General features: G+C 54.9%; 1 protein-coding gene and 1 long non-coding RNA gene across 8 annotated transcripts; one reads left to right on the top strand and one right to left on the bottom strand.

Moving 5' to 3' along the window:
* Window positions 1-48: 48 nt before the first annotated feature.
* On the top strand, window positions 49-1,289 carry LOC112544370 (uncharacterized). The gene is made up of 4 exons (XR_012897545.1): window positions 49-201; window positions 316-448; window positions 643-830; window positions 1,151-1,289. It is a non-coding gene; the product is annotated as an uncharacterized LOC112544370 (long non-coding RNA).
* Window positions 1,290-2,792: 1,503 nt separating this feature from the next.
* On the bottom strand, window positions 2,793-14,612 carry AGFG2 (ArfGAP with FG repeats 2). Of its 7 annotated transcripts, XM_006114654.4 has the most exons (12): window positions 14,383-14,612; window positions 13,591-13,684; window positions 13,284-13,399; window positions 10,508-10,637; window positions 10,081-10,225; window positions 9,069-9,182; window positions 7,837-7,869; window positions 6,435-6,522; window positions 5,361-5,422; window positions 5,187-5,270; window positions 4,795-4,865; window positions 4,152-4,364 (listed from the first exon to the last, which is right to left on the bottom strand). In XM_006114654.4, the coding sequence occupies exons 1-12, from the start codon at window positions 14,571-14,573 to the stop codon at window positions 4,305-4,307; spliced, it is 1,188 nt and encodes a 395-aa protein (XP_006114716.2). In that variant the 5' UTR covers window positions 14,574-14,612; the 3' UTR covers window positions 4,152-4,304. The 7 variants fall into 7 exon arrangements, with proteins under 7 accessions (XP_006114714.2, XP_014424820.2, XP_014424822.2 ...); XM_006114652.4 differs by lacking the exon at window positions 4,795-4,865 and having other exon boundaries at window positions 2,793-4,364; window positions 6,435-6,519; XM_014569334.3 differs by lacking the exon at window positions 4,795-4,865 and having other exon boundaries at window positions 2,793-4,364.
* Window positions 14,613-22,451: the final 7,839 nt, after the last annotated feature.

Raw genomic sequence — 22,451 nt, forward strand, 5'->3', positions numbered from 1 at the left:
GGGGGCATCTGGGCCTCAACATGGGGGCACTGCTGTGGCTGGGGGGAGTGCTGGAGGCGAGGGTGGGCAGCGCCCAGGCAGGCTGGCTGCTAGGGGCCATGACACTGCTGGGGGGGCTGGTACATCTCGGGTTGAATGCAGGGCTGGCAGCTCTGCGGGGAGACTCCCGGCACTGGAAGCACTGTGCCGTGGGTTTCTCAGGTAAGGAGCTGGCATACAGCTGGCAGGAGACCCAGGAGTCCTGGCTCCCAGCCCGCCGCCGCAAGCCAGGCATGGGACCCAGGCATCCAGCCTTACCTGTCCCCACTTTTGTAGGGGTCATCTTCTCTCTGGAAGCCATGGAGGGTTTCCTGGAACCCATCACCATAGCAACCATGGGCAGCATCACCATAACTACCAAATGGCTCTGCCTGGCTGAGTGCCTGACTGTCAGCCTGCTGTACCCCAGGTGGGCACCCTAGGGCAGGAAGTGACATGGGGGCAGGGCAAGGAGGTTCAGCAAGGGGAATGGAAGCTCAGCAGGAGGTGGGAGAGAACTAGCAGGGAGCAAGGCAAGTAGGAGGCAGGGCAGGGCAGGGCAGGATTGCTACTCCCCTGCGGTCCCTCTCTCTGACCCCCACTACACGCTCTCTCTCCTTCCAGGAGCTCCTTGACAGGCCACTTGTCGGGACTGCTAGTGGGCCTGGTTCTGGCTGCCACACCCCTTTTCACCAGCTTATGAAGACACCAGGGCTGTGATGGCAGATACATCCTCACCACACCACCAGGAGGCGCTCTGCAGCCCAACACACCAGAGTCAGCGGTGGCACTTCTGGGGGAGGAGGCGGCTGGTGGGTTACAGCAGGGGGGCTGGGAGCCAGGACTCCTGGGTTCTCTCCCTGGCTCTGGGAAGGGAATGAGCATAGGTGGGTTCAAGGAGTGAGGGGCTAGCCTAGGCCATCAAGCAGCTGGAGCTGGCTTATTGGCTGCTGCGGTGAGCCAGTGGCCACGTGTGTGTAGCAGACACCAGGTATCTAGCGCTCGAGCCAAGCCTCCTGGACCTGTGGCACAGAGGGCCTGTGCTGGAGAAGCAAGATACAGCAGCAGCTAGAGGGTAGCTGGTACTCCTCACCATCTAACTGCGCCTCTCTTTTCTGCCCTTTGTCCACAGGCCCAGTCAAGCCAGGGGAGAGGCCAGTCCCGCTGCACCCACAGGCCAGGCCCCAGCCCCACGCAGACAGTTTGGCTTCTCCATCTGTTTTGTCAACCTGGTACAGTTGCTGTTTACCACTCACCTCCCACCCCGACTGTTTGTAGGTAAACAGGCCAGGCCGCCCCTTGCCACAGTGCTTCGGCATCTGAGGGGCACGTCTGTTTCCACTGCACACAGTCAGTGTCTACCCATGCCCCAGGGTTGGCTGGCTGAGGGGGAAGGGAATATGGGGGCACCAGCTCCTGGAAAGTGACTGGCCAGCTCAGGAAGGCAGGGAATTGGTCCCACTAGGGGGTGCCATCTCCTATCTGGAACATGCTTAGGTCTGCAAACTGATGTAGCTGAGGGGTACAAGAGATCTCCTGTATGTGTGAGTGAGCCTGTGCAGAGGAAACACCGCCACAGGGCATCCAGCACTCAGTGACCCAGATGCAGAGGGCAGCGTGAGACACCCAATGCTGCTCACAGACCTGTGCACGCTGGAGTGGTGCAGTGAAACTAGCCCATCAAGTCAGCTGGCTGTGTGCCAGGCACAGGGGTGAGTGCTGGGACCCACTGGAGTCGTGGGGATAAGGCTAGTGCGCATGAGACAAGGGGTATGAGGGTGCTCAGTGGCTGGGGGTGGGACTAGAACAGCACAAGAGAAAGCCCAATGAGCATGCAGCAGAGAAATCGTGCAAGAGTTCACTAGTGAGTCTCAAGGTGCAGAAAGCATGCAAAGGGGAGAGACGACAGACAAGAGATGCTGCAAATATCCAGAGCCATAGCGTGCAAGAGCTTTTTTGCAAGCTCAGGCATGCAAGCGGAGAGAGCCGCAGCTGAGCTTGCCAGTGAGCTTGAGAGAGATTTGCAGTTTAAGAAGGCATGACTGGGAGCAGAAGCTCTCCTGGATGCAGGGTAGAATCCTGTGGCAGCACTTGTGTAGGATCACAAGCACGTGCAAGGGCATCAGCACACAAGTGTTAATGGGGAGATCACAGCAGGTCACACCCAGCACCACCATTGCATGTCTACAGGTTCACAAGCACCAAAGAAATCACAGCAGCAAGTACCCAACTCACTGTAGAGAGACACACAGGTGGGAGTGAGGGAGATCCTAATCATGCAACCACCCTCTCATGAGGAACCAATGTGTGTGCAAGTTCCCACACCCATAGGATTGCAAGCATTTGCGTGCACACCTACGTACCAGATCAGACAAACTCATTGCAGGCCACAGAATTACAGGCACATGCAAGTTCACAAGTGTATGGCCTGCAAAACCACAGGCCAGGTTACATACAAAAATCACAGATGCACAGCCCAGGATCACAAGCACATGCACAGACTCACAAATGCATTGCACGCCAAATCTCAAGTGAACGCAGTCACAAGTGTGGCTCAGCATACTCCTGTGCCAGCTCATGACTGCTGCTAAGCATACCAGCCCCAGGATAACAGTCAGCAGAAGCAGCTGGATTCACAGTCCGACCCAGGCTGCCTGCTGACTGGCCCCTCTTCATAAGGAGACACCCTCCCAGGGGGGACAAATACAGGGTTCCTGGCCCAGGAGGGCACATGGTGGGCTTGGTTCCTCTCCCCAGAAAGCAGAGGCAGCAGCAAAGGTCCAATATAGATTTATACAGCGCGATACAGAGAGAACCATTTCCAGCGCCAAAAATGTCTCTCATTAAAAAGATCATTCACATTTCTCTCAGAAAAATACTTCCAGCACAGCCACGCCAGGGCCCTGGATATTTGGGGGGGGGGATATGAAATGTAGCACCCCAAAGGCAGGAGAGGGTTTGATGTTATGGGCTATTTGTCCGAAGCAGCAGTGGAGGTGGGGGGGGGGGGGGGAGGAGGGGGACATCCTGCCCATGGGGAGAGGTACAGACTGGTGCGCCCCAGGGAAGAGCCAGTTAAACAGGGGGCCAGAACTACCAAGCAGCAGCATTTGGGGAGGCCCTAAGGATGAAGAGGAGATGCTGAAAAAGGATCCCAAGTGGAGAGGAAACTGATGGAGAAATTAGCAAGTGGTGGAAGAGGGGGAGCCAGGACTCCTGGGTTCTCCCCCTGGCTCTAGGTAGAATCCAGTGGGTTGGAGAGGATATGAGCCAGGACTCCTGGGCCCCCTCCCTTGCTCTGGCCCCCACAGTGCAGGTCTGGTGCCTCCCTCCAGCACCTACCAATCCTGGCTGGTATAGAAGGCACTGCTCAGGTTGGGGGTCCCAGCCCTGGTAGGCCAGCAGCTCCCCCCACACTGTTTTGTGCACACCATGGGAGGGGGTAGTCCGTGCTGGGGACGCTGGTACCCCCCCACAGCTGTTGTGAAGCTGGGATCAGGGGTTCCAGCTGTTCCCCAGCCCTCTACCCCCACCCTGCAAGGGGAAGAGACTCTAGGGCCATCAGCAGCAAGGGCAAAGCCAGGAGAGGGTGCTGGAAGGTAGGGCCAGTTCTCTCCCCTGTCCCAGGGCAAGGGCGCAGGGGGCTGTGAAGAACCAGCTGGCCAGGTATTACTGGTGGGGGGTGACCAATGGGCTTGAGCAGAGGAGAGGGGTGGCAAAGAGCCAGGATTCCTGGGTTCTACTCCAGGAAGAGAGGCTGGGGCTGGATGGTGAGTAGGTCTGGCTGGGGAGACTCTCACTCAAGCAGAGCCAAGACCAGCCTGTGTTTAGAGGAGCTTGGGGGGGGGGGGGGGGAAGAGGTAGAGCCCCCATTCCTTGGGATGAGGAGGAGTGCTCCCTTTCCCAGTATGCATACCTGCTCCAACTCCCCCCATGGGTCCCATCTGGAGCACTAGTCCCCATTTGCATTGGGGCCAGGATCCCACACCCCACAAAGGGCCAGCTCACCCACTGACTGGCCTCATTCCCCCTCTATTTTCCCAGCATGCACTGCTGCCCACTTCAAAATTCCCAACTATAAGTCCCAGAGTGCCTTGCTGCTGGGCCCCATTCCTCTCTCCAACAGCCAGCTCTCCACAGCAGATTCCTTTATAAGCCTTCGCAGTTAAAGCAGTTTGTCCAGGCCATCCCCGCGGCATCAGGGCAGCGAGGCGAGGATCTGTCGCTGCAGCAGCCTGCCCCCACCGGACAGGAAGGGCACTGCCAGCCAAGAGCCAGGCACGTTGCTATAAGAACGGATTGGTAGCTGGGTGCTTGACGACAAAAGGTGTGGACGGAGTGGCCGTCTAGGGGGGGAGGAGAGAGAGAGAGGGGTTAGGGAGACAGGCACAGGTAGCATCAGACAGGCAGGTAAGTGCTGGCATAGTCAGACACCATAACGCCCATCAGATCCCTGGCACTCACCCCACAACTTGGCACATATCCCGGGCTGCTTGGAGAGAGAGGGAACACAGCTGATGTGCGAGGAGAGCCCACACAGATGCTGGGAGGCGCAGACCTCAGCAAGGAGGGGGCCCCAGGGTGCAGACAATGGAACAGAGCTGAGTGACCAGGTGAGTCAGCACAGTGGCTCTGCCCTGGGGAACTGAGGCTGGTACAGGGGCCCCAGCTTCACCATAGGGCTGCTGACACCGAAACCCCTTGGAAAGGAGGGGAAGACATCAAATGCCAGCATGCCCCCAGACCCTGGGAGGCTGGGAAGGGGCTGGTCCTCACCATAAAGGGGTTGGTAGAGATCCCAACGGGCTGCCCCACTTTGGCTGCAGCAAATCCATCAAAACTGGAATCTGCAGGGCACAAAAGAGCTGGGATAGAACCCAGGAATCCTGGCTCACAGCACCCTCCTCCCCAACATGCCAGCACCCACTCCCCTCCCAGAGCTGGGGAGAGAACCCAGGAGTCCTGGCTCCCAGCTACCCTGCTCCAACCCACCAGCCCCCGCTCCCCTCCCAGAGCTGGGGAGAACCTAGGAGTCCTGGCTCCCAGCCTCCCCTCTGACCCACCAGCCCCATCTCCCCTCCAAGAGCTGGGAAGAGAACCCACAAGTCTCGGCTTTGGACCCCACCACAGTGGTTGTAGGGTGCGGGCTGGCAGGAATCCGGGCTCACCTGGCACCGTGCTACTGGGCTGGAAGGGGTTGGTGGAGGTGCGGGCAGGCAGGGCAGCAGGCACAGCAAAGGGGTTGGTGGAGGCTGGAAGAGAGGAGGCACAGGAGAGCTGGCTCATTGCTATGGCTGCCGACAGGTGCTATCACCCCCCCAGCCAAAGCAAGAGCCACTTACCTCCATAGCCGGGCGCAGGGCTGGGTACAGGCAGAGCTGGCTGGCTTAGGGTCCCGAAGAGGCTGCACGGGAGAGACGGTGTCAGCAAAACCCATGGGCGAGGGGGGAAGAACTGCCACCCCACTCAGCAGGGTGCAGCGCTGTGCCCCCGATGCCCATGCAGTATACAAACAAACAACCCCCTCCAGGGGACAGCATTCTGCCCTCATGCTTTGTGCTGTTCACAGGGATGTAAAATCCCAGTTATCCAGTGAAACGTAAGGTTGACCTAACGTTTAATCTGCTGAAGTAGGATCCAGGCTGGGGACTGCTCCGCCCTGCAAGGCCCCACAGCCCCAGCACTGAGTCTGGCTGCTGGGTCCCAGATGGGGATGCTGCCAATTCTGGCTCCTAGCCCTCACTGGTGCAGCCCCTGTCTGTGGCAGGCCCCCGCTGGGCTGGAGCAGCCCCCTGCTCTCACCAGTAAGCAGATAACCTTTCACATGTTCAGTATACACTAGGGAGATGAACCTGTACCCGACTACATGCTTACACGCAGCACCATCCCCTCCACTGCTGCATCTTATACAGAGGCAGCAGCGCTGGGGGAAAGGGGAAGAGCTGGTGCTCACAGGGAGCCAGCTTAAAAGCCCACTTCCCGTGAGTACTGCTCCCACTTCTCCCCACCCACATGTAAATGTGTAACCACTGAAAAATGCAGCAGTTATATGTTTGCACAAATAAACAGATTTTAACATCCCTAGTACACACACACACACACAGGGGTGGTCCTGCTCAGTCCCTGAAGCAGCCCTCCTCCCCCTGCATACACATAATGCACCTCAAGTCCCTAAGGTCAGGGTGGCCTGTGACTATAGGCCGACTCGGCCGTAGCCTAGGGTGCCGTCTTCAACGGGGCGCCCGATGAGGACATCACTCCATTGACGGCCGTGCAGGTGGGGGCGCCGATCGCATGTTCCGCCTGGGGCTCCAGCTGCCGCAGCCCACCTTGGGCCACTCCTGCCTAAGGTATAATGGCTGATGCCAGCAATACACTCCCTCCTCTGGGGCCATAGAGGGGAGTTCACACGGTACCTGCTAGGTGCTGCGCCCATCTCCGGGATCCCGCTGCTAGGGTAGCTGGTGGAGGAGGCACCAAAGCTGCTCACCTGGGCACCCCCTGCTGGCACAGAAGGGAACAGCATGGTCACCCTCACCAAGGCTTACACCAGGGGTCAGCAACCCTTCCAAAGTGTTATGCCAAGCCTTAACCCTCCTGCCCTGGGCTGCACCACTCTCCCAGGAGGCAGGGAGGGGCTCTCTCCACCATGCACCCCACTGGGTCTCCTGCCCTGGGCTCTGCTCCAGCTTTTTCTGAGGGGACAGGAGGAGCAGTGTGTGCATGCTTCCCTGCACTTGGGTGCAGGATCTGGGTGGGAGATTAGGAGCAGGCTGAGAGCAGGGTGTCTGACCAGGGGAGAGGGGGCAGGAGCTGGGGGGAGGAGGGGTGCAGGGTCTCAGCACGGAGGGAGAGCAGGGGGTGCAGTGTCTGGGCAGCACTTACTTTTTTTTCCCCCCAGTGTCTGTAATAGGGTTTATTTACTGTAACAGTCACTCCCACATGGCAGGCAGATGCTGCTCCACACAAAGAATAAGTTAACAGCCCATGGGCCAAGTGTGGAATGGAGTCTGTGCCTCGCCAGGAGTGCAGGGAGTCCAGTCAGTGGGTCCCGAAACCTGGATGACAGACTTCAGCGGCCCCACGGAGAGTGCACAGCACATGAGAGGCACGAGTGGAGCAGCAGGGACATGGCCATGGCAGCAACGGGCCCTTCATGGACAAGATGATGACCAGGTCGCTTTTGCCCCCCATGCTGCTCTCAAGCTTTGTCCCAAGCATGGCCTCCCACTGCTCCATTGGCCAGATTCTGGCCATTGGAGCAGCAGGAAAAGCCTGCGGGCAGAGTGTCGGTGTGCTGCTTTGTTGCTCCAGCCAGGGGAGGGCACACATACGCATGGAGCTGTTCATGGCTCCAGCTTTTTCCCTGGCTGCACAGCGAGGCGCGGGGCTTTCTCTATTTGCCCACATGCCACTGAATGTCATCTTGCATGCCACTTATGATACACAGGCTGGACGTTGCCAACCCCTGGCTTACACCCTCCCTCAAATGGTGGGGGAAGGAGTACCCCACCGCCATAATGCCCATCCTCTAGGTCCAGGAGAGGGCAGAGACAAGTGCCAGCTCCCCCTGGTGCCCATAGTAGGCACGGCTCCACACTCAGGGGACAATGCAAGCCAGGGAAGCAACTAACCTCAAACTGATTTTTCTCCTCCTATTCTTGCTGTTAACTATGCATGCAGGGGAGAGAACCCAAGAGTCCTGACTTCCACACCCCTCTCTCGCCCATTCTAATCCATCAATCCCCAATCCCCTCCCAGAGCCGAAGAGAGACTCCTCAATCACAAGGAAAAAGCAAACCGCAATTATTAGCTCACCAAAGCTGTAACTTCCTGGGACTGACTGACTGGCTGGGAACAGAAAGCAGAGAGGAAAGAGTTAAGAGAGAGCTATCCCAGAGCAGCCCCACCCCTCTCCTGGCAGAGCTAAGCAGACCCTTGGCCTTGAGTGTAGCGACTGGGGACAGTCCCCCAGAAATACTCCCCCAAGAATATCCCCAGATGGGCCAACCATACCAGCCAAATTAGACCAATATTTTGCCTATTCATATGGCTCCCCCCACCTACTTTGACCCACCAGTCCCTCCTTCGCTCTAGGGATGTCAGTGGTTAACCAGTGACCTGGCCTGGCCCCACCTATGGCCGGCCAGCCCCCATGTAGGTGGTTAACCAATATTTAACTGATTAAATGGGATTTTACATCCCTATTTTCCTCCCAGGGCTGGAGAGAGCACCCAGGACCTCTGGTTCCCAGTCCTCTCACGCCACTCCTCCCTCCCCCACTGTAACCCACTTACCTCGTCTCCTGCCCCAAAGCCAGGGAGAAAACCCAGGAGTCCTGGCTCCCAGGACCCTTGCTCTCGCCTACCGGCTGCAACTGTTGCCTCTCTCCACCTCAATGTTCACCATGGCCTCCTGTGACGTAGTGGGGATTGTATTCCCTCTTGTCACTGTATTCGCTTTGGTTTTGTATTCGGTTTGCTTTGTTGTGTTGTATGTGACTCTGTGTAGTAACTCTGTGTGTGCGCACGCCTCAGTTTCCCTGGGCAATGGAACACTACCTGGATGAGGAGGAGAAGGCTGGACATGACTCACTGTGGAAGCATGTTCAGTCTTTCATGTCCTGAGGACCAGGTGACAGCAGATAACACCTTGGGTCTGGGACTCTGAACAAAGGAGGGAGTGGGGCTGCCTAGAGATCTGGGATCAGTTGCTGGATGAGAGAGTTAGTTTTTAGCTGGCGTAGTGAGAAGGGAATCTAGCAGGTTTGGGGGGCCAAGCAGGGGTCCAGAGCCCTCTCTCAGGGCCCCCTTACTCCCAAGAGGGATTGTACTGACTGCTCCTGATTCCTGTAATAACAAGTCTGTGCTATGCTGTGTTTCTGTCAACGAATAAACCTTCTGTTCTACTTGCTAGCTGAGAGCCACATCTGACTGTGGATGGGGGTGCAGGGCCTGGTGACTCCCCCACACTCCGTGACACCACCTACTCCAGTGGGCACTGCAAGTGCCAGGAAAGCCTCAGGCTGCCATAGGGGAGGGGAGTGTTACCTGCAGGCATCGGATGGGTGTGGAATGGCACCGAGCCTCCCCCGAATGTTGATGCTACCGGGCTGGATCCAAAGGCTTCAAAATTGGCAAACGCAGTGTGGGCTGGAGGCAGGCCTGGAAAAGACACAGGAGGAACAGTGGAGTACCAGGGGGTACAGCGTGTTCACATGGCAATGGAAGCCTGCAGTGGGCCTGGAGGTAGCCAAGCCACAGTCCCTCCCTATCCCAGCATTCTCTGCGGTGTGGGAGAGGGGGTTCTCCTCTGAATACAAGCACAATCCTTGGGTCTTGGTTTAGAGATCCCAGCCTGCACTACCTCCAATCGCCACATGGGGTCTCTGTAGCTCAGTGCTCTATGGTCAGCCAGCTCCCAACCTGAACTGGGTCACTAAGAAGTGGGCTCTGCCCATGAAACCATCTACATGTTCTGTTAGTCTTTAAAGTGCTACTAGACTATTTGTTGATTTTTAAGTTTTTCCTGTTAGGCAAACTTGGCTACTCCTCTGAAACTGTATAGAGGGGGGCTTTCTAGCTCAGAACTCTATGGTCAATCAGCACTACCCAGCACTTTCACATGGGGAGGTCTATGGTCTGCCTGCACCAGCGTTCCCTGTAAGCTGACACTTGGGCAACTGCCCACAAGAGATTCCAATGCCACCCAGCTGATTAGCAGAGCACCCACAGCCAACAGCATGTGTTTCTACTGTGGTACTCATCTACACATGCCTCAGTGCATAGAAAAAGACGTATTCCACACATGGATGGAAAAAATGAGGGGGAACATTGGCCTGCACTATCAGCATCACCAAATGGGAGGGACATCTTTAGCTGAGAGTTCTATAGTCAACCTGCACTACTTATTATCACCACCTGAGGGGCTCTCTAGCTCTGAGCTCTATCTCTGGCCACCTCCCAGCCTGCACTTCCTGGCATTGCCACACAGGGGCTCTGTACTTTAGTGCTGTAGGGCAGGGAGCAGCTGTCCCTGTGGGTCCCCACCCCCGCTACTTACCCACCAAAGCAGGAAACATGGCAAAGGCAGGTGCTGGCTGGGGGGCGGCGAAAGGGTCCCCTCCTATGTCCGCCAGGAGATCAGTGCTGGCTTTCTTGGCTGGCTGTGGGGTGCGCTGCTGCGGCTGGTGGGGCTGGCCCAAGCCCTGAGACATACAACTGGTAACAGCCCTCACGCCTCTCCCAGAGCCATGGAGAGAGCCCATGAGTCCTGGCTCCTGGCACCCTGCTCTAACCCACCAGCCCCCGCCCGCAAGCTGGGGAGAGAACCAGCCCTGGATCCCTGCCACCTGCTCTCACTCACCAGCCCCCACTCCTCTCCCAGGGCTGGAGAGAGAACCCAGGAGTCCTGGCTCCTGGCACCCTTCTGTAACCCACCAGCCCCTTCCCCCACAAGCCAGGGAAAGAACGCAGAAGTCCTGCCTTACCCGGCTGGATCCAGCAGCTGTGAGCAGCATCCCCGAGTCCCCTAGAAGTGCCTGCTGTGGCTTCACCTCTGGGGTGGAGCTCTGGCTGGCCAGGGAGGCAGTGCCTTTGTTTTGATCCACCGGGACATACCTGCAGGGGGGCCAGAAAGACTGAATACCTGCACCAGCCTCAGCAATACCCTGTGGCAAAATGGGGATTGTATTTGCCTTATGGTGCTTGTGAGTTCTCTAGTCCTATAGTAACCCTGTTTGTGAGTGCCTCAATTTCCCTGGGCACTGCACCACTACCTAGATAGCGATGGGAATTTCGAGTGTGATTAAGGGAGGCTACCCCCACCCCATCACCTACACAATAGCACATGCCCTTCATAACCTGAGCAGGGAGGGGGGAGGGCCAGGTGATACCTTTTGCCCCTGAAGGAGAACAAAGGCCAGAGGAGGAGCTTAGGGCAAGCCCACTAGGCATGGAAGTTAGTCTCTGCTAGCTTGGGCTAAAGACAGGGTCCAGAGCCTTTGGCATGGAGCCCACTCTTCCCAAGATGAATTGTATTGATTGCTTCTGGTTTCTGTGCTAACAAGTCTGTTCTGCACTGTGTCCCTGTTGCCTAATAAACCTCTTGTTTTACCTACTGGCTGAGTCTCACATCTGACCGTGGATGGGGGTGCAGGGCCCAGTGACTCAACATCTGTGTTACAATCTGTGATGGATAGCAGTGTTGGCCAGGACTAAGGTGTTAAACTCGGGTAGCTAGCAATGGTATTGGCAGGGGACCAGAAGAACCACCAAGGATGCAGCGTGAAATCTGAAGTGTGTAAGGTACCTTGCCTGCTTTCTTTGTGTAGGGAAGTTAAGCCAATAGTTGAGACACACAATGATTTAAACCCAGGCAGGATTAGCATGCTTCCAAGGAATCTGGGACATGGAAGCAGACTGAACCAAGAAGGGATCGTGTGTAAATAAAGGGAAACGTGTATTTAGTCACAACAAGGGTTTTTTTTTAATTTTTGATTTGACCTGCTCTGTGTGAATCCCTCCCCCATTCACTATCTAAGAGTTGTTTCCAGAGATTTTCTCTGTGTTTTAATTTGTTTTACTTAGTTGCTGTGTAACACCTACTTTATCATGTATATATTTTGTTTTGATAATTAAAATCACTTTTTTAAAGGTGATGATTTGATTCTTGTGTCCTGGGAAGAAGCAGGGGTGTGCGTGTGTGTGTGTGTGTGTGTCTGCCTAAGAAGAGGGATCAGCTACCAGACTGCAGCCTGTTTTTCTCTTTTCAAGCTCTTGAGGTATCCCGGGGATGGAATTCAAGTGTTCCCTCCTGTTTTTCAGGGTTAAATCACTTGATGGTGGCAGCTTTTGTTTATTTCTCAGAGCCAGTGTATCTGTGATTCTAGGGGGCAAGGTTTGTAAGCAGAGCCTAGAGGCAAGGTATTTAAGGTCTTTGTGGGCCCCCACCTTCTGCATTCGGAGTGCCAGAATGGGGAACAGCTCTGACACACTCACACCCTGTTATGACGACAGTGAACCTTGTGGGCCTATAAAAATAAGATGACAGCACAATCTGAGCAGCCAGGGATCTTGATTTTTACTGCTGTCTTGGGAGAGTAGTGGTTTAGAACAGGGAGGCTCTTCTGGGTTCTTTCCCTAGCTCAGGGAGAGGAGTGGGGGCTGGTGGGTTAGAGGGGTGAGAGGCTGGGCACCAGTATTCCTGAGATGCCTTCCTGTTCTATCACTCTATACCCTGTGACGAAGTGGCAGATTTGTTGGTTACATGCCGAGAGAGTGATACTCAGTGTCCATGGGTGTTACTGATTTAACATGTTGAGTGGAGGGAATTTGTTGTAGCAGGGACCAGCACAGAACTAGGGCCCCTGGCCCATGCTCTGGAAGATGAAGACCCTAGGGACTGGGAGACCCAGCTCAGATGGCACAGGGGGGTCTGGCCATTGGGATGACAATAAGCAACAGAGAGAGGACCCTGGTGACCTGGGGGAACAAAGGACAGAAGAGAGGAGAAGTGAAGCGAGGGGCTCAGGTGACCCTGGTTACCTAGACAGAAGACACAGGCTTGGGAGGGATATGGGAGTCTTGGCTGGAAGGAGAGGACTGCTGGGCTGGGCAGGGGAAGCAGGAAGAGCCCAGCTAGCTGCAGGGGAGACTCAGACATGCTGGGCTGAGAGAGGCCAGGCCTACAGGCCCTGAGAGTTCCTATACTGTGTTCTTTGTTCAATAAACCCTCCTGTTTTACACTGGATGAGAGTTGCTTCGGTTTGGAGAACAGGGCTGCACTAATCCCGCTGCGAGTGGAGGCCCCAAGGATCCAGAACAAGTAGATTCCCTGAGCAGGCCCATGGCAGAAACAGGCATGCTCGAGGCTCAGAGAGGTGCAGTCTCAGGAAGCGGAGCGACTAAATCCATGAGAGAGAATGGCACCCTGAAAACGGGCTGTCACACTGAAAGGGGGTCTCCCATCCCAGCATGACCTGTGGGCATGACCAGTAAATCGATGACACCCCCTGCAGAGCTAGGATTTGGAACCTAGGAGTCCTGTTCTATTCAAAGGCCAACCTCCCCAGCATTTCCACATTTCTCTCTGCCCACAGCACCACCTCCTCCCCATGGAGCAGGAACTGAGTCTGCCCTTTGTACGCAGGTGAAGCAATGAAGGAGGCCAAGGACCAGTTTATAGATAGGCCTAAGGAAGCGAGCCCACAAGACTGGGACAGCCCCCTCTCCTCCTACCCCACTCATACGCTCACCCGCTTTTACCATCGCTTCTTCTCATATTTCTCCTGCAAGAACTCCTTCACTTTCTGCGGGTCCCTGGAGTCTGGAAGCAGCGACGTGCGGGGATCAAAGGAGCACAGCCAAACCTTCCGGCAGGCCTAGAGTCAGCATAACTTCGTTAGACAAAGGAGGCTGGGAGCCAGGACACCTGAATGTTTTTCCTGGCTCTAGGATGGGAATGGGGACTGGTGGGTTAGTGCGGGGAAGGGGGTGAGAGTCTGTGTACAATGGACTCCCATCTTGGCACTAGTATGCCACACAAAAGAAAGGCCTGTCCCTGGCTGCTCACCTCGTTGCCACGGGACTGCAGAAACAGCACCTCTGCCTCGGTGAAGGTAGTCATGGAAATGGATTTGACACGATGGGGAGGGTTCAGGCCCCGGCTGCAAAAAAGACAAAATAATAATAATAAATAATAATAATAATAATAATCACACATCTGCATTGTTAGCAAGGATCTGGGACCGGGAGCACCACACAAGGTCCCCCTCTCCTCCCAGAGCTGGTGAAAGAATCCAGGAGTACTGCTTCCCAGCCCCCCTTGCTCTTAGCCCCCCTCCGCGCCCAGAGTGTGGTGAGAACCCAGGAGTCTTGGTTTCCAGGACACACACTCCAGGACAATCAGGCCAGTCTTGGGAAGTCCCATGGCACCCCGTGCCCTAGTCATGCCCCTATTTGCAGCGCCTCTGAAATGCTGACCTAGAATTTTCTGCAGGCTGTGCTGCATTATTTAAGGCCACCAATAAAATATTCAGCAGCCTGTATCCAGGCTAAGGCGTCTCAAGGGGTCGCCACGGGCTCGGCTCGGGCAGCTTCAGCCCTCTGGAGCATCCTGACCATTTCCCGCAGCTGTTTAGAGACAGGGGAGCAGCTGCGGCGGGGAGACGGGAGCCCCGCCCGGGCCCGAGACCACGCAACAGGGGGCAGAAGCCCCGCAGCTCTGAGGTCACCGGGTAAGATCCGGGCTGAGCCAAGGATGGAACCCAGGAGTCCTGGCCCCGCCCCCGCTCACCAATGCACATGCCGCCCCGCCCCCCGCACGCCCGAGACAAGAAGCCCCGCCCAGGCCCCGCCCACTCACAGCGCGCCAGAGCAGCCCGTGCACACGAAGCTGCCCAGCGTGATGTCCACGTAGGTGACGCCACGCTGGCCGCACTCGAAGCAGTGACGGTTGCCAGGCCCGGCGCCCGCCAGCTCCCGCACGCGGCGGGACCGGAGCTCGGACTCGGCATCCCGCGGAGAGCCTGGCTTCCTGCCCCCGGCCGCTGCCATCCGCCTGGCAGTCGGACTGCGCCTGCGCAGCCCCACTTCCTTTACCCCTTACTAGCCCCTCTTCCACGTCGCATGCTCAGTCGCGCGCCGCGATCCGCCCCTCTTTTACAGCGCATGCTCTGCCTCTCAGGTCCTCGAATTGCGCATGCTCCATCGCGCCCACCTCTTCTACTGCGCATGCTCCTTCACTCACGTGTTGCGAATGCTCCTTCGCCCGCCTTCTTTTTCTACTGCGCCGCTTCCCGGTCCTCTAGCTACGCTTGCTGCTCTATCGCGCATGTGCCGCTACTCCGCCGGCCGCGCGCGCGTCGCGAGACTTCCCTTTCCCTTCCTTTCTCAAATGCCTAACGCGCACGCGCCACGAGCTCCGCGGGTGCGAAGGAGTCCACCGACGTCACCAACCGCCCTTCCCGACGAAGCAACAGCTCCCCTCCCGCCTTGGGGCACCGGCCTGTCTGCTTCAGGGCTCCCAGCGCCCCCAGCCAGCGTGTGACTGGCCAGTTTGCCCATTGGCTCCAAGCTCCTGAAATGCCTCAGTTTGGGGGGGGGGTCCCTCAGTGTGCCAGGTGCAGAGTCTGTCTGGGGGGCTGTGCCTGCTGGGCCTGCCCATGTGGTGCTGGACTTGTGCGTTCTGGGCTGGCTGCTCTTCACGCCCCCTTTGGCCTGCCGGCCCTGTGCGCCTTTCTAGCGCCCTGCCACTTTCTCCACACTGCTGTTCTCTGCACCTGTGTGCAGGGGGCAGTTGAGCGGCAGCGGCCGTGCTGTCCAGATGCCTTGCAGTGTTTTTGTTCACGCTGACAGACTCGCACCCTCCCTCACGTGGAGAGAGAGTTTTGCTACTGGCTCCAGCCCCAAGGGCAGCCTTGTGGGTGCCCCACCGTGCTCAGAGCGGTATAGTGCGTACGTCAGCTAGAGGAGTGCACCGCGTGTACAGCTTCCACTGATTTCACCTCATGACTCTGGATGGGTCCTTCTTCACTTTCTGTCCCCAGCCAATGGCTTTGTAGGATTGCAGATTTAGAAAGGGCAGCTAGACTTCTACCTCTCCCCCAGAGAAGTCTGTATATATTGGCCTTGTCTATCTTTGCCATGCAGTCAGCTGGGAGAAGTGTCACTTTGAAGGGGAAACCACTGCTTGTCTCCAGCCACCAGCTGCACAGCCTCCTCTGGCCCGCACTTGACCCATTTACTGCTTCCTGGTGATTAGGGCTGAGCACAGCTCACAGGTTGGGAAGACAAAGTATAGAGCTAGGGTCCGCCAGAGACCATACGCAGCATCCAGCTGCATGAGCACCATGAAATTTAGGACCCCAAATTTTGTGGTGTCCTATGCAGCTATGCTTTTGTGTATCTGTAGGGACAGCCCTGCCATCTGTAACCAGCCATACTGCCCTAGATGCAACTGCATTTCAGAGCCAGGTGTAGTATCCCTGTATAACCAGCCATCCCTGCATCTCAGTGCTGGGCAAGGGCTCCTTTATTTTTAAAGCATCTTTGGATCTCCTTTTCAGTCAAAACCTACCTTAGAGGTTTCTTCTCTTTGCAGAGGCATGCACTCACCACTGTTTTTTTCTGGAGGCAGAAACCAGACATCAGTGTGGGCTTGACAAGGCAATCCAGGCCTGCAGTTCCTGCTTACCTTCAGAAATGCAAAGCACTACAGGGAGAGGGTATGGGCTGTTCCTACTTAATCTGTAAAAAGGGAAAGGGCTGTTAATGTGTCACACCTTTGCAATGTTAAATCTCCCATTTCTAGAGGGTGTAGGTGTGGTGGAAACACCAGAACCTTGCTAATGAGCCTGTTTTAAGGGGATGCTTCCAGAGCAGGCAGACTTCTTTTATTCACTTTCCAACCAAGGAGTTGTAATTGTGAACCTTTATAATTCAGGTTTGGGATATTTATCATTCCAATATTGTTATTTGTTGGGCTTGACTTCTGCTGCTTGGCTGATTTTGGTGAGAGATTTCCCACTGAACTGTTTGCTACAATAATGAAGAGACAAGGTGAGTGAGATAAACTTTATTATATTTCTTTCAGTTTGCAACCTTGTCTCTCTCTCCCACAGAAAGATCTTACCTCAGCCACCTTGTCTCCAGGGTCCCACTTGGCTGCAATAAGAACACTGCCTTGTGCTGTCCAGGGGTATTAATGGTAGCATAGACTCTGCCCCTTCTCTGCAGAGGCCCCCTCTGGAATATTGCATTCTGCTCCGGCAAAAGCTATGGACGATTCTGGAGTCCAGAGAAAAGCAACATCATAAAACAATAACTACAGTCTGTGACTGTTTAGTTAATGCTCTATTTACAGCATTAGCCTTACATGACTCCCTCCGTTCCCAGCGCAGTGGAAATATAAACACTATGATTGGTGTCAGCAAAAGGGGTGCAGGGAAACTGAGGTAGGAACATGCGTGAGGGAAGGAAGGATGCCTCCAATTTGTTCCGCCTGAGTTAGCCGCCTCAGATGTGCTGGCCTCACCAATTTACATGCATATCCTGCTCCCTACCCCCATATGCCTGCTTGAAATTCACTGTGAGTGTCCTTGTGAAAGTGAGACGTTCTGAAAGGCACATGATTGAAATGTGTGCATGTTGGAGGGACATCCCCAATTCCTCACTGAAGGCAGGACTTCAGTGAACTGAATGTATGTTGCAGTGTGAAGGCTGGCCCGCACACCACTCCTGTGCACACAGCCCTTGCTCATGTGCTGAGCGGAGGAGAGATGTTCATGGATAACTATGGAGCTTTTTTACTTTACAAAGGAATTGATATTATTAGCCAAGATGGAGAAAAAGGCAGAGAAATGAAGGTCTCCTAAATTCCAGTCCAGTGCTTTATCCTGTGACCACACTGCCTTAGACTACCATAGCTTATTCCACTCCTGTAGAGTAGTAAGCCATCCATGGGAAACTCAGGCTAGTGAGTGGGCCACATGAGTGGCTCTCCTTCATCTCAGTGGGCTTCTAGATTGTCATAACCAAGACAGTCTCCCAGGAGAGAGTAGTTTTGCTAATTTGCAGGGTGTGCCAATTGAATCGTAGCAGCACTTTGATTGGTTGCAGAGGGTGTACACCGGGGTGGGCAAAAGAGCCTCTGCAGGCCAGATCCGGCCTGTCAAGTGGGTTGATCCGGCCTGCCGAGGCCCTGCCACTCCCCTGCCCTCAGGCCAATCAGGACCTAGAGACCAGGGAGCGCACGGCACTTAGTCAATCCTGACAGTGCCCAGGATGGGCAGTGAGAGACTGCACATTCTACCTGCCCCCAGGCCAATCAGAACCTGGGGATGGGAGAAGCATGCAAAGTCTCCTCCAGCTCTGCAAGGGGCGCCGCGCTTCTAAGCACTATGTGCTTCTTGCCCGATGGGGGCGGGGTGGGAGGAGACAAGTCCTCCCATGCCTCCAAATCCTGATTTGGCAGGGTGTGTGTATGTGTGGTGGTGCGGCATGCAAAATCTTCTCCCACTACCAGGGGCATGTGCACCTAGAGGGAACCAAACCACCAGCTGGTGTATGCAGTCAGTGTTGTGTGCGTGCTCTTGGCTGATGTGCATGTCACTTGAATAATAGCAGTAGGAAAAAGCCCACATGGATGGAAATCTGTGGAAGCTGGCAATCCTGCTCGTGAGAAATGGTAAATGAAGTGTCTTGCAGGCCACAAATAAACTCCTGATGGGCCACATGCGGGCCCGCAGGTTGCCCACTACCGCAGTAAACTGTACCAGCATGAAGCACACTGTAACTAAACTGCCATAAGTGTTGTCACAAGGACCATACAAGTGCCTGAAGACATATAGCAATAGCACTGTTAAAAGCACACCTTAGGGTTGCCTCTATAGAGCCTTTGGAGACTTCAACTAGTCCAGAATGTAGCTGCTTGAGTTTTAACTAATACTTGTTATACAGAGCACATGATGCCAGTGCTCTGGCAGCTGTACTGGCTTCTGGTATGTTTCCAGGCACAATTTAAAGTTTTGGTTATGACCTATAAAGTCCTAAACGGGTTGGGTCTGGGGTATCTGAAGGACCATCTTCTCCCATATGAACCTTCCTGGGGATTGAGGTCAGCTGGGGAGGCTCTGCTCAGTGTTCCCCCACTTACAGAGATAAGATTAACGTCTAAGTGGAACAGGGCCTTCTCAGCTTTTGCTCCCAGGCTGTGGAATTCTCTTCCTTGGGATATTCGCATGGCGCCAACGTTAGCATTGTTTCAGTGTCAGGCTAAAGCCGCCCTTTTTTCTTGTGCTTTTATTGGTGTTTGAGTCTGTATGTGTGTGTTCCTCCTTTCAAGATGTTTTTAGCAAGTTTTCTGTCCCTCTGGGGTCTCATATTTTTAAATTTGTATGTATATTTGTATTGTGTTTTAAAACATTTTGTAAGCCGCCTCAAATATTTTAAATAGACAGGGTAAAAATATTTGAAATAAATATACTGCTGGACAGGCAGAACATTGACGGTCACCTAAGATGGAGAGAAGGCTGCTAGAATACTGCATCTAGTTCTGAACACATTTAAAACATGATGCCCAAAAGCTCACGGGAAATAGAAAAATGTCACCAAAAAGTTACTGAAGGACAGGAGGAAATATCTTAGACTACAGAGTGTGATCTATTGAGAAGAGTGAGAAGTGATCAGATCATGGTGTCTATATGTAAGCCATATACCCAGTGTGGTTCACAGTCCCATGCAGTGCCACCTAGACCACAGCAACAGATAAGAACCAGTGGTGGTTATATATGTACCTACATGGGGGGGAAAAACACCAGGTGCAATAGGGCTGTTCAGTGGAGAAGGAGAGAATGTGAGCCAGCAGTTGGGAGTTAAAGCCAGATGCATTCCAATAAGCCATGAGGCAGCAATTCAGTGTGGGTGATTAATCACTGGACCAGACCATTGTTCCTTCTAATTTTTTCTATCTATGCGCAGAATACATTTTTCATGGTGCACCAAGGCATGTGTGAATGTGCACCACCAGTAAAAACATGATGTGGGTGCTTTGCTAATCACCTGGGCAGCGCATGAATCTCTTCTGGCTAGGCATCTAAATGCTCAGCTTACAGGGAACACTGGACCAGACTCCTGAGGGAGCGGGACACTGGGAATATCTCTGTCTCTGGGGGTATGTCTACACTGTAAAGTTATTTTGAAATAACAGCCATTATTTCGAAATAACCTTACTACCGTCTACACAGCCAAACTGCTATTTCAAAATTAATTTGAAATGGCAGAGCACTTCTTTCAAATTTGGTAAACCTCATTCCACGAGGAATAACGCCAAATTCGAAATACCTATTTTGAAATAAGTGCTGGGTAGACACTTATATAGAAATAGGGGGCCTCTAACCTTCCCAGGGTGCCCTGGTGGCCACTCCGGCCTCAACCAAGAACACTCCTTTCCCTCCCCACTCTCCAGAGCCCTTAAAGGGGTTGACTCTGGCCACAGTGCCTGGGCCAGCTCCAAGCCTGCCAGCCCAGAGCCAGCAGTCACTGCCCCTGACCCAGTGGCCCCACAATATTAGCCAGCAAGCCACTGGCAGCCAGCCCTCCACCGCTCCCCAGGAGCAGTCTGCCAGCTCCCAGGAGCCTGACAGGGCCCGGAGAAGGCGGGCGTCTTCCTGGTCCAGGGTGGAGATCATGGACCTTATTCAGGTTTGGGGGGGATGCCCCCAACGTCCATGATCTCCACACTAGATGGAGGAACGCGGCTGTCTATGGCAGGATATCTGCCAGCCTGTCCATCAAAGGCCACAGGTGAACCCAGGAGCAGCTTTGCATGAAAATCAACTTGGTCCAGCAAGACCCCCAAACCTGAGCCCTGAGCTTCCCCTTCCCCTTCTTCCCCTTGCTTCTCCCTTCCAGCTCTCTCCTCCCAGATTTTCCCCTCCCCTCTCCCACACTCTCTCTTCCCCTCTCCCGTCTCCTTTCCCCAGTCTCACCAGTTTCATTCCCCATCCCCACACCCAGTTTTGTTAAAGAGAGTTTGTGTTCATGAAAATATGTGTATTTATTTTACATCAGGAAGGATGGCTAGGGAGGGGTAAGTGGAAGGACATGAGGGAGGAAAGCTATTTCAAAATGCATTTTGGTGTAGACAGACCCTGGGTGGCTTTCCATGCGGGCTGGAGCTTGTCAGGAAGATGCTTAGTCCAGCCTGAGTGACGGGGCTGAATCCAGGGCTAAGTGGCTGCAGTTCCCTCAGGAAGTTAGGCTAAGAATCCAAGAAAGGAACTAGCTGAGAGAGAAGAACTGGCTGGCTGAGACGGGTTCAGGAAGATCTGATGCACAAATCTCTCTAGAAGAGGTTGATTCATGAATGTAAAGTCCAGCAGGGGCTATCAGTCCGACACACCACAAGACATTGGCCAGAGATTGGAGCTTTGGAACAAACATCCTAGCTGGATTTGCCAGTGATGGAGAACCTGCCACAGCCCTGGGAAAGATCCCCATGGTCATTCCCCACCTTGGGAATTTGTTTAGAGCAGTGATCCCCAACTCAGTACCTGCGGGTGCCATGGCGCCCGCCGGGCCATTTCTGTGCACCCACCGAGTGATTGGGGCTGCCCGCCGAGTGATTGGGGCTGGGCCCGCCCACAGGCGCGCAGTGCATGGGCTGTGCCAGCCCCTGGGCACACAGCACAGGAGCAGCGCTGGCCCCAGGCGTGCGGTGCATGGGCACTGCTGGCTCCTGGGTGCGCAGCACAGGAGCGGCGCCGGCCACGGGCATGCAACGCATGGGTGGTGCCGACCCCGGGAGTGCGGCGCATGGGTGGTGCCGGCCCCAGGAGTGCGGTGCATGGGTGGTGCCAGCACTGGGCATGTGGCGTATGGGTGGCCCTGCCCCCGGGTGCCCAGCAGCCCCAAAAAGTTGGGGACCACTGGTTTAGAGGCTCTTCTTATCTCAATGGCAGCATGGGTGAAATGGGGCGAGAGGGGGAGCATTGCCTAGTGGTTAGAACAGAGAGCTAGGAGCCAGGACTCCTGGGTTCTCTCCCTGGCCATAACAGAGGGAATGCATTAGTGCATATATGGCTGCTGTTTGTTGGAGTCCGACTTTGTGCATTTGTCACTCTGAGCTGTAGTCAAGACCCAGCCCACTGCATGCTCAACCAAGCACCCCAGATTGGACCGCACATTAGAAAATGGGGCCTATTATCCAGAGACCCTTAGAATGGGATTCCTGCCCCTGTTTTACTTCTGCCCCTTTGCTCCATGCCTTAAGATCCCACTACAGGAGTCTAGCCAGATTGGGCTCGGTACAGAGGGTGAAACTGTGCTAGCCAGGCAGCCGGACTAGATTCTCTTTGGGAATTCCTAGAGATGCCAGGGGGTTGGCTCCCCCAGGGCCCACTGGGAGTGTGCTGGGGCCCTGTGCTCACCAAGTCAGTACTGGTCTGGGAATGGGAGACTCGGTACTCTGAACCATGTCCCAAGAGAACCTTGGGATAGCATTGCTCTCCCACAGGGGAAGAAAAGGAACACACCAGCCTAATCAAAGCACTAGCCAGGCCTGAGGCCCAGGGAATCAACCTCTTCAACAAGGAAAACCCCTCAGTAGGTGCCAACCATTAGATGGTGAGCAGTTAAGTGACTCAGGGCTGAACCAAGCAGGGGCCACATGTACGGCCTGACCAGGGCTCCAAGAAGCATCCCAAGAGATAGCTTCTTCTAATTTGCCTGCTTGGATCAGTGTTGAGAAAGCTGATGGTGCTAGCACCGTTGGTAGATTTCATTAGACTTCCAAGTGTGGCCCATTGAATGGCTGGAGATTTCAGGGTAGCTTCACATGTGATTGGCACAGGTGCATTGTAGACTCAAGCAAGCTAGAGCTAGCAACTTCTTTATTAGGAAGCCTGGGTCCCAGCTGGGCTCTGTACTCCTGCC

The sequence above is a fragment of the Pelodiscus sinensis genome, chromosome 24, assembly GCF_049634645.1.
Source record: "Pelodiscus sinensis isolate JC-2024 chromosome 24, ASM4963464v1, whole genome shotgun sequence".
Taxonomy (NCBI): Eukaryota; Metazoa; Chordata; order Testudines; family Trionychidae; genus Pelodiscus; species Pelodiscus sinensis.

Excerpts from the sequence above, each read along its gene's own strand:
- AGFG2 (XM_014569334.3), bottom strand. The coding sequence starts at position 14,573 with ATGGCAGCGGCCGGGGGCAGGAAGCCAGGCTCTCCGCGGGATGCCGAG. Across the intron at positions 13,685-14,382 it reads ACGGGCTGCTCTGGCGCGCT|CCGGGGCCTGAACCCTCCCC; the intron begins GTGAGTGGGCGG and ends TCTTTTTTGCAG. Across the intron at positions 5,423-6,434 it reads ATGGGCGCAGCACCTAGCAG|CCTCTTCGGGACCCTAAGCC; the intron begins GTACCGTGTGAA and ends TCTCCCGTGCAG.